At 48.9% G+C, this 11027-nt stretch overlaps 3 protein-coding genes across 3 annotated transcripts in view; 2 read left to right on the plus strand and 1 right to left on the minus strand.

Moving 5' to 3' along the window:
* FHIP1B (FHF complex subunit HOOK interacting protein 1B) overlaps positions 1-11027 on the minus strand; it is a 620510-nt gene that overhangs the window by 335421 nt on the left and 274062 nt on the right. The gene's annotated exons all lie outside the window — the stretch shown is intronic.
* CCKBR (cholecystokinin B receptor) overlaps positions 1-11027 on the plus strand; it is a 540140-nt gene that overhangs the window by 242238 nt on the left and 286875 nt on the right.
* DNHD1 (dynein heavy chain domain 1) overlaps positions 1-11027 on the plus strand; it is a 60524-nt gene that overhangs the window by 30854 nt on the left and 18643 nt on the right. The window contains 6 exon segments of the mRNA XM_042460240.1: positions 4183-4375; positions 4483-4786; positions 4921-6640; positions 6724-6935; positions 8942-9146; positions 10344-10446. Coding sequence (XP_042316174.1) covers positions 4183-4375; positions 4483-4786; positions 4921-6640; positions 6724-6935; positions 8942-9146; positions 10344-10446 — 2737 coding nt within the window.

Below are 11027 nucleotides of genomic sequence, written 5' to 3' on the forward strand. Positions count from 1 at the left end.
TCGAATCGATTCTCTAGCTGCAAGCTCCCAGAACAATTCCTTCTTGGCTTACTTCTCTTTGTGACATTCCTCCAGCTGTCTGCCTCCTGTGTATGTGAAGTGACATTCTCCTCCCCAGCAACTTCCTCTGTGTGGTCCCCGTCCAAGACCGTTTGTTCTGTTCTGTCCAGCAAATCCTCTTGCTCCCCAATATGCTGACTCCAGCTGCTGGACATGCTCCCATTTCTCAACATCCTTTTTGAATTGTGGGGCCCAGAACTGGACACAATATTCCAGGTGGGGCCTGACCAAAGCAGAATATAGTGGCACTATTACTTCCCTTGATCTAGACACTATACTTCTGTAGATGCAGCCTAAAATTGCATTGGTCTTTTTAGCTGCCACGTCGCAGTAGTCTTAAGTAGACACGGAAACAGAACTCCCCCAAACCCCCCTCATAAAACACCTGTTGGCCTTGCGTATTAATGGAGCTCCTGTTTGCTGAGCTTCAGGGACTGAGGCTGCAGCTATATAGAGAGATAGTGGCTGCTAGGTCCTCTCCCAACCAAAGCTCTGACTCCCTTCCTCTCAGCTGATCCCCTGAGACCATGTGCTGAGGCAGAAGAACTGGTCTACATACAAGTTGGATTTCTTTAGCTTCCTGGCCAAAGATCCCTCCCAACCCATCATTATTCTTCCCACAATATCTTTCCCATTGTATCTTCTTCAAAATCCAAGCTTGGGGGAAAAATCTCCCTTCACAAGGTGATGTGGCTTTATGTTGAGATGAGTTTTAACATGATTGGGGACAGCGATGTAGGTGGAGTAGTAAGTCCTTGAGTTCCATTTGTGGAAGAAAAGTGAGACATAAAGGACCTAGAAGCAGTGGTACATGCGCTGGTAATCTCTCGTCTTGATTTCTGTAATACATGCTACTCTACATGCTACTCTTGTACCAAGTTTGGAAACTTCAGCTGGTTCTAAATGTGGCAGCCAGATTGGTCACTGGTTCGTCCAGGCTTGACCACATAACACCTGTTCTAAAATCTCTTCACTGGCTGCTGATCAGCTTCCAGGCACAATACAAGGTGTTGCTTATTACCTTTAAAGCCCTACATGGCTTGTGCCCAAGTTACTTACGGGAAAGCCTCTCCCTACACAGTCCGCCCTGCACTCTCAGAATAACTGGGAAGAACGTGTTAGAACATCAATCAACTAGGCTCACATCGACTTCCCAAAGAGCCTTTACTGTAGCTGCTCCGAAATTGTGGAATGGTCTTCCGGAGGAGATCTGTCTTATTGCCTCCTTGGAGGCATTTAAGAGGGCACTTAAGTCATTGATAAAGATGTTGAATAGCACTGGCCCCAGGACAGAGCCCCACTGGACACCCCACTGGTCACTTTTCTCCAGGATGAAAAGGAGCCATTGTTGAGCACCCTTTGGGTTCGGCCGGTCAACCAATTACAGATCCATGTAACAGTTCCTTTGTCTAGCCCACATTTTACAAGCTTGTTTGCAAGTATGTCATGGGAAACCTTGTCGAAGGCCTTACTGAAATCAAGATATACTATATCCACAGCATTCCCTTCATCTACCAAGCTGGTAATTTTATCAAAGAAAGAGATTAGGTTTGTCTGGCATGACTTGTTTCTCTGAAACCCATGTTGACTTTTTGTGATTATGGCATTGCCTTCTAGATGTTCACAGACTCTCTGTTTAATGATCTGCTCCAGAATCTTTCCTAGAACTGATGTCAGACTAACTGGACGATAATTGTTGGGATCCTCTTTTTTCCCCTTTTTGAAGATGGGGACAACGTTTGCCCTCCGCCAGTCGGCTGGGATTTCTCCTGTTTTCCCTGAGTTCTCAAAGACTATTATTGCCAATGGCTCCGATATGACATTTGCCAGTTCTTTTAATACCCTTGGATGGAGTTAATCTGGTCCCGGAGACTTAAATTCATTTAGATTAATAAGGTGTTCCTCTACTATCTCTTTACTTATTCTGTACTGAAATGCCCCTATTCTGTCCTCTGCTCCATTATCCTCAGGTTGAGCCCCTTTGCCTTTTCTGAGAAGAAGACTGAGGCAAAGAAGGTCTTGAGTAATTCTGCCTTTTCTCTGTCTTCTGTTAGCATTTTGCCATCCTCTCAACGCAGTAACCTACCGTTTCCTTCTTCTTCCTTTTGCTGCGGACATATCCAAAAAAGCCCTTTTTATTGTTCTTAACCTCTCTAGCAAGACTGAGTTCATTCTGCGCTTTAGCTTTTCTGACTTTACCCTACAAATGCCTGCTATTTCTTTGAATTCCTTTTTTGTGATTTCCCCCTTTTTCCATTTCTTATACATCTTCCGTTTCAAACTCATCTCGGTTGGAAGTTCCTTAGTCATCCATCCTGGTTTCTTGAGACACCTCCCGTTTTTCTTTCTCACTGGAACTGTTTGAAATTGTGCCTTCAGTATCTCTCTTTTGAGAAACTCCCATCCGTCCTGAACTCCTTTATCTTTAATATTTCTGACCATGGAATCGCCCTCAATACTTCTCTAAGTTTACTGAAATCCGCTCTCCTAAAGTCTAGGATGCGTGTCTGACTCTGCCTGGCTTCTCCTTTCCACTGTATAACAAACTCCAGGAGAACATGGTCACTTCCACCTAAGGATCCCACCACTTGCACCCCATTAACCAAGTCATCCTTGTTGGTTAGGATCAGATCTAAAATAGCTGACCCCCTTGTTGCCTCTTCCACCTTTTGGCCCATGAAATTGTCTTCCAGGCAAGTGAGGAATTTGCTAGGCCTTGAGGATTTGGCTGAGTTTGACTTCCAACAAATATCAGGATAGTTGAAGTCGCCCATCACTACTACATCTCTCTTTTCTGACTGTGGTCATCTGTTCTAGAAAGATATCATCCAATTCCTCAGTCTGACTTGGGGGTCTGTAGTAGACTCCCACCGTAACATCCTTGTTGTTTCCCTCCCCTTTGATTCTTATCCAGATGCTCTCCTCATGGCTTCCAGGATTGATGTCCAGGATCTCTTCACTGGTGTAAATATCTCTGACATATAGTGCTATTCCTCCTCCTTTCTTGTTTGGCCTATTTCTCTTAATAAGGTTATACCCCTCTATTTCCACATTCCAATCATGAGACTCATCCCACCAGGTTTCAGTGATGCCTATTATATCATATTTGCTTTGTTGTACTAGGAGTTCGAGTTCATCTTGCTTATTTCCCATGCTCTGTGCATTAGTGTAGAGACATCGCATGCCATAGTTCCCTTTTACTTGCTGCCTGTGCAAGTTTTTTTGCCTCCCACTGTTGGGTCCTTGCACTGTTTGCCTTGTCTCCTCTATGTCAGTTTGACTATTTTCGCCATCCCTTTCGCCTTCCTTAATATTGCCTCCCTTCCCCTCGGAACTCAGTTTAAAGCCCTCCTGATCAAGTTCTTGAGACTGTTGGCAAAAACATTTCTTCCAACAGATTGTACCATGGCTTCAGTGTATGCTGAAAGCCGCGGAAGGTAAGCCCACGTAATAATAATAATAATAATAATAATAATAATAATAATAATAGGATTTATTTATATGCCACCCAATCACTGGGAATCTGGGCGGCTTACAACAGAGGGGATAACAGATGGTTCCCTGCCCTCAGGCTTACAATCTAAAAGACACGACACAAAAGGAGAAGGGAATGGTGGGAGGGGAGGGCATCAGGTCCAGCAGTTCTTCTCTCGCTCTGAGGCCTGGACCAAGGCAGATGGACTGGGGGGAGGGGGCTCTTCTTCTTAATCAAGGCCGGGCCCAGTGGCGTTGGGCCTGTCCTTTCACTCCTTCCCAGGCCAGAAGATGACAGTTGGAAGGAGGGAGGGGAGGGCTCTTCCTCTTCAGGCCTGACGGCGTATAGTGCGGGCTGACTGTATTTTATTTTTTTCTGCCTTTTGCAAGGCAGGAAAGCAGACTTGTAGCTTCTCCCATGTTGAGCTATTAAGAGGAGGGCTGGAAATGGTTGTTCTTCTTCCCCTTAGATGCAAACTTGGGGAATGTCAAGCTGAAGATAGAATCCTTTGTGTCATGAGGGGAAGGCAGTATTTTTGGGTGCTAGTTAAAATCTGGGACTGGCAGAGGAGGAACAGGAGGCCCTTTGCCTGAGAAACTCTGAGCTGTCCGACATGGTCCTCAGGCTCTCTTTCACTCTCCGCTCAGGCACTGGCCTTTCTTTGACCGCTTTGTCCGCCGAGCTCTGCTCAACAGCCGCTTCTCCATAGAGCTCCCTACTACAGATTCCATTTTTGACCTCTGCCCCGTGGCAGAGAGTGGCCACCTGAACTCCTTCAATGGAGCCTTCCTGTCCAACCGGGTCAAGATCATCCCTGGGAGCTTCTCAGTACTGCCACAGGTAGGTGCAAGTTTGGGTCTTCTTCCCCTTCAGAGTGAGTGTGTCTGCTGGCAGGAGAGTTCCTGAGGGCCATCCCCCTTCCTCAGAGATACTTTTGTTTCCTGCAGTATGAGCGGGTGCTTTTCGTGGTGGACCTGCTGCTGGGCACTGAGCAGGCAGTCCTCTTGGTCGGGGAGCCTGGCTGTGGGAAGTCGTCTTTTGCCGAGATGCTGGTGCAGCCCAATTTCCTCTACCACCGGGTGCGTGTCACGCCAGCCCTCAGGGCAGCTCACCTGCGCCAGCTGCTGCACAGGAAGTCTCTCAGCACGGTGCGGGACAAGGGCCATTTCCCCATCGGCAAACCTACAAGGGGCACAGCTGCCAAGGGGTGCTGCCTCTTCTTGGTGGAGGACCTACACATGGCCTTTGTGGGTGAGTTGATGCCACCATGGCTTCTCTCTGCTCTGGCTTCCAGAGGAGCTGCCTGGGGCAGGCAGGGCTGGTCTCTGGGAGATTTCAGGACATGTCAGTGCAACTACCATGGCTCTCCTCCTCCTCCTTTTCAGACCCTGCCCATGGTTCCAGCCCTGTGATGGAAACCCTGCGCCAGGCTCTGACTCACCAACAGTTCTATCATGCTGAGACTCTGGAGCTGCAGAACTTTCCAGGCACAGGCTTCAACTGCTTTGGCACCCTTTCAGTGCCTGTGACTGGGGCACGACCCCTTTGCCCTCGCTTTGGCCGGCTGTTCAGCACGGTGGTGCTGCCAACAGTGACCAGGGAGTCTCTGCTCCACATGCACACGGGCACCATCCTCTCCTGGCTGGAGAAGTTTCCCCTGCTGACCCGGCACAATGACTTAGCTTCAGCCATAGTTAGGGCCACCATTGACACCTATGAAGCTGTCAAGAGTCAGTTCCAGTCCTCTCCTGCCTGCTGCATTTTCCAGTTCTCCTTGCATGACATCCAGAAGGTGATCAAGGGGATGCTGTTGCTGCGGCCCCGTCCAGGCATTCACCTCACTAGCCCCCTGGATGACCACAGCTACCGTACAGCAGCCAGCCGGCGTGCCTCTGGTTTGGGCAGGATGCCCACAGGGGCAGGCTACACCACAGTCCTCAGCATTCGGCTGATTGTCCGCCTCTGGATACATGAGAGCCTGCGTGTTTTCTGTGACCCACTGCGTGGTGAGCACCAGCGTGAGTTGTGTGGGCAGATGCTGATGGAGACGGCCAAATCCACCTTCTGTGCCAAGCGTACCATCATGCGTATGGTGCCCTCCTGCTGTGCCCAGCTCACCGCTCAGACCAGTGTTGCTTCCCAGTCTCTCAGCACCTATGATGCTACAGAAGAAGTGCCCAATCAGGAGGACCTCTTGCTGAGCACCCATGTCGAGCCAAGCTTCACCAGGAATTTCACCCATCTTGATCCCTGGGACCCTGTGGAGCAGGCACCCCCTCTTGCACTCGACCCCCCAGTGCCAGCCCCATGGGAAGAGCCCCTCCTAGAGGAGCTGCCAGAAAGTGAAGCTCTTGATGTAGTACCTGAGGAATTGGAGGCTGGGAAGAAGAAGGATGGTGCCCTGGATAGGGCAATGCCGGATTCTCTGCGGTCATATGAGAGCCATGCCACTTCTCGCCGTCCCTCCTATGCACGGCTGAGACGCCGTCCCTCCTCCAGGAAGGAGAACCTTGGCCCAATGCTGCCTGCACACCTCCTGCTGTTACAGGGCGAGTCCCTGAGGGAGATTGTCTTCAGCAAAGACCTGGGCCCTGATGCCTATAGCCCTACCGCCCACAACCCCTACCAGGAGAAGCCCTGGAAGGTCTTGGAGGGTCAGCTGGTCCCCACCTTGTCCTCAGACTTCTTGCTGTGCACAGAGGGACTGAGGCAGGTGGTACACCTGAGCCGCCTCCTCTGTGGCCCTGACAGGCACGGGGCCCTTGTCTCCTTCAGCCGATGCACGGGCCGGCAGACGCTGGTGGCTGTGCTGGCCCGTGTCACCGCCTCCCTGCGCGTGGAGCTGCCGGCCAAAGCAGATGAAGCGGAGTCTGTGGCACTCTTGCGGTTGGCAAGCTGGCACGCAGGAATCAAGGGAGATCGGGTGCTGCTGGTGGTGCACCCGGGAGTGCGGATGCCCAGCTTGCATCTGGTCATGACGCTGATGGCAGAGGGGACGTGCCCAGGACTTTACAGCCCCGATGACTCCATGTCCATCATACAAGCCCTGCTGCAGGAGAACCCCGCCATCAAGCGCACCATGCGGGATGACCTCATTCTCCAGAAGTACGCATGGGCCGGTGGGGTCAGGACATTCCTGGGCCCCCACACCTAAATCCTCAGGCCCCTGTTTTTGGTTTTCTCCATAGGTTCTTCCATTTTGTGCGCTCTAACTTGCATGTGCTGCTGCTCCTGGGGGGTCCCCCAGGTACCTTGGCCCTGTCCCCTCTGATGGCCACAGCCCTGTCCCAGTTGCTCTGCAGCATCGAAATCTACCAGCCCTGGAGTTACACATCCCTAGTGGAGGTGTCCTCCAAGCACATCCGGCACCACCTCAAGCACACCACAAGGCTCACTCGAGGTATGTGCCAGATGTGGGTGCGGGTTGGCTTCTGGAACTCAGCCATATGTGGGCAGAGGCACCACTGATGAAAGCATGTCTGATATGAGCATTGGACTACAACTCTGGAGACCAGGGTTCATAGAATCATAGAGCTGGAAGAGACCCCAAGGACCATCCAGTCCAGCCCCGTTCTGCCATTCAGAGCCCTCCCTGTGACAGGTGGCCATCCAGCCTCTCTTTAAAAACACCCAAAGAAGGAGACTCCATCACTCTGAGGCAGTGTACAGACAAGGGAATTTCAGCAAGTGTTGCTTGTGACCTGGTTATATGACAAGCCAACCCTAACACATTCCCTCTTCGATGCAACCATCGAAGGTACAGGACCCCTTTTCAATTTTTGGTTTGGCCACCCTAAATCTTCCACTTTACCTTCTTTTCTTTTGTTTCATAAAGACAAGGAAGTCATGTGAGCTGCTGTAAACTACTTGCCCAAGGCTTTCTCTCCATCTTGTTTATCCCAGGATGGAGCACAACTCTTATCAAAATAGACAGTTTATCCATTCCAGCCATCTTTATAATCTTTAATATCAATTCATCTTTAGATGGAATCTCCAGATTCTTTTGCGTACAACATGCAAGCTGTCAAAATAGTATAATATAACACTTTATAATTCAACTCTTTGACTTGTTCATTTCATATTCCCAATAGAAATAATTCTGGTACAAAATTTTGATTTTAAACACATCCTGCATGAACAATTGTACCTGTTTCCAAAATGTCTTGGCCTTGTTCTATTCCCAGCACATGTCATAGAAGGATCCTTCATGTAGGTCACACTTCCAACAGACATTCTTTGCCCCTTTATATATTTTAGATAAAATGTGAAAGTGTCAGGTACTACCTGTATATCATCTTTATCATTTTGTCTTCAAACATTGAACCTTTTAAAACCCTCTGGCCCACATCTTTTCCCATTGTTCTAGATCTATATTATACCCAAAGTTTTGGGCCCATTTAATCATACAAACTTTCGCCAAATCTCCAAATTCTATTTTTAACATTTTGTAAATTTTCCCAGTCAAGCATTCATTGTCTGAGCAGAGTTTAATCTCAAATTCATTGTTTTCCTTCTCAAAGCCAAATAGTTTCCTGTCCATTCGAAATCTTTCTACTAGCTGTCAGTACCTGTACCGTTGTATGTTCAGACCATCAGCCGCCAATTTTTCTTGAGGCTTAAATCTATATTCACCATTTCTAAGACTAAAAGGTCACCATACGTTAGCCATTTCTCCTGTGCCGCCTTATCCATCATACAAGGAAGAATCTGGACCAGATACAAACATAGACTGTGTCCCCAAACACCCTTATGGATCTCCACTCAAGAAGTGTTTTATAGGTTGAAGTCTATGTTTCATTGGGGGGAATTTTCCAAAGCAGAATAAAGCAGGCACTGCCTTATGCCCAAGTGCCCTTCATTTGCCCATTTGCAGATGGGCACTCTGTCCTTTCATGGCTATCCTCACTCTTGTTTTTTCCTCTAAGGCAGATGCTGGCTTTTGAATGCAGCACTATCAGAAAGGTCCATTTTTAAACAGAGGCTGGATTGCTGTCTGTCATAAAGAGTGCTTCGATTGCATATTCCTGCATGGCAGAAGGAGGTTGGGCTGGATGGCCCCCGGAGTCTCTTCCAACTTTATGGTTTTATGTTGTTTGTGAACCAGAATTTTCCTGAACCAAAGTTCTACTTCATTGGTCCCACTTCATCCATTCAGCCCTAGTTCTCCTTCCCAGCACTCCAGAATGCAATGCATGTAGTCATGTGCATCTCCTTCTGGCAGGCTTCCCACAAACCACTGGTTGACCACCTGGCAAATGGGAGATGCAACTAAGGACCCTTTACTCTGACCCAACATTGGTCTTCATTGGTTCTGTTGTTTAAAGCAGTACTCCTGCAGGGGTCTGGAGTAGCTGTGGCGTGACCTGGGTTGACTGACTACCTGTTTGTCTATCTGTTATCTCTTAGAAATGTCCCCTCTGTATACCCTCAAGGACCTGCGGCATCACTTGGCCAGCGTCACTGCTCTGATCCACTCCTCTGCTGTTGCCCATGCCACTTTCCTTGGTGCCCACCTTCCCCTTATCAACCCAAAGAGTTTTCTGGACTTTCTGGACATTTTCATAGTACTGTTGGATTCCTTGCAAGAGCGAAATAGCAAGCAAACAGAAAGGTAAGTTTGGCTCCTCAGAGGCAAAGGTGGTGGCGACAGCCTTGCCGATACCTGCCTGATATCAGGCAGCCTCCCTGCCACTTCCTGGGGCTTTGGAGAGATAGTTGCTTTTCCTGGAGCTTGCATCCATTGCTCCGGGTCCTAGTCTCTGGATCAGCAGAAAACAAGTCAGCTCCCTCCTCAATATGACGTCCCTTCAAGTATTTAAACAGAGCTATCATATCACCTCTTAACTTTCTCTTCTCCAGGCTAAACATCCCCAGCTCCCTAAGTTGTTCCTCAGAGGACATGGTTTCCAGATGCCCTTAAGTTTTACCCTCAACTTATCCACAGGTCATAGCAAAATCCATAATTTTGGCCCCAAAGCTTGCCCTCAACTTATATATGAGGTCGACTTATAGTCAAGTATATATGGTAATGCTGGGGTAGGGTAGAAGGGCATAGGTATGTAGCTTGAATGTGTGTTAAAGGAAGGAGAACCTGTAAAGGTCCTGGTGCAGATCCCTGCTGTAAGCCTTTTCTCAGCAGTGGAGGGGTGGCATCCAGACAGCACTAAGCATATGCCCCCACGAATTGCCCCGGAGAGGAATCCTACCAAGGTGGGATGACATCTGGCCTAGCACACGCTGTTCCTGTTCACAAACTGTTGTGCGGTGGAATGGTGAAAGGAGAACATGGGGGTAAAGGGGCACCTTTTGTCTCATGTTCCCCAACCACTGGGAGGCATGGGCTCCTACTTCTGACATTGGGAGATGAAATATAACTAGTAGCCAGTAGCCAACGTTGGCCCAAGCCTTCTTGAATCGATCTCATCCCCTTTTAAGCCACCCGAGTTGACTACTGTAACCACCTTGTGGCATTGAGTCTTACATTTTCTGGCTTTTGGAGTTCATATATGAGAGAAGGAGAAAATATTTTCCCTATACAAGTCCTTTACACCAGGCATAGTTTTATATGCCCCTGTTGTGTTCCCCATAGCCTTCCTCACCTTTTTGAAGAAGTTAAAATCAACTCCCCGCCACACACACATACACACCTTTTAAATTCTCATCTGTGATGCCTGGCAGCCGTTCACTGCCTCCCTCCCCGGTGTACAGACTGGGGAGAGAACATGGAGGCTAGACTATCTCTTCCCCCTTCAGTCCTTGGTTCATCTGCTTCACCTGAGGCTGACGAAAGCTGGTTTCTCACCTGCAGGATGAAGCTGGCATTAGTCAAGATGGGCGAAGTGACCAAGAAACAGCAAGAGCACACGCGGGATGTCCGTTTCTTGCAGCAGAAACTGATCAAGATGAAAGAGGTGAAGTGTTCTAACCCCAGGATTCCTGCTTGGGTCGCCCTCAGGAAATAAGTCTTTCTTTTTTTCTCCTTCCTTCCTTCCTTCCTTCCTTTGCAAAGGGTGGCTGTGAGATTTATCACACGGAGATTTTTAGAGCTTTTGCAGGTCAGTTCCGACGTGACTGCGCTTCCGACGATGCGCATTCACGTCAGAATGTGAATGTATTATCAGACGCCATTTCTTTCTATGGGAGCTACTTGCGAGGTGCTTCTGCAGTGATTCCAAAGTGACCCCTCATTTTGGTAAAACCAAAAAAAAAAAAAGTAACTTCACAGAATTCGCTTCCAAGCTCACTTTGATTGCACTGTGAATTGGTCTGGTGTGGAAAACCACTCCGATGTCACCCCCCTTGGCCCCCAAATCCTGCTCCGTCAACCCCCTCCTCCTCTTTCATGCCATCTCGCCCCCTCTGCCACCCTGCAACCCATCCCATCATTCCCATCATCCCCTGCCTTCTCCTGCATCCCGATCCTGGCCCAAGCGACCCCCAGTGAGCTATCCCATCATTCCCTGCCTTCTCCTGCATCCCAATCCTGGCCCCA

The sequence above is a fragment of the Sceloporus undulatus genome, chromosome 3, assembly GCF_019175285.1.
Source record: "Sceloporus undulatus isolate JIND9_A2432 ecotype Alabama chromosome 3, SceUnd_v1.1, whole genome shotgun sequence".
In the NCBI taxonomy this organism is placed as follows: domain Eukaryota; kingdom Metazoa; phylum Chordata; class Lepidosauria; order Squamata; family Phrynosomatidae; genus Sceloporus; species Sceloporus undulatus.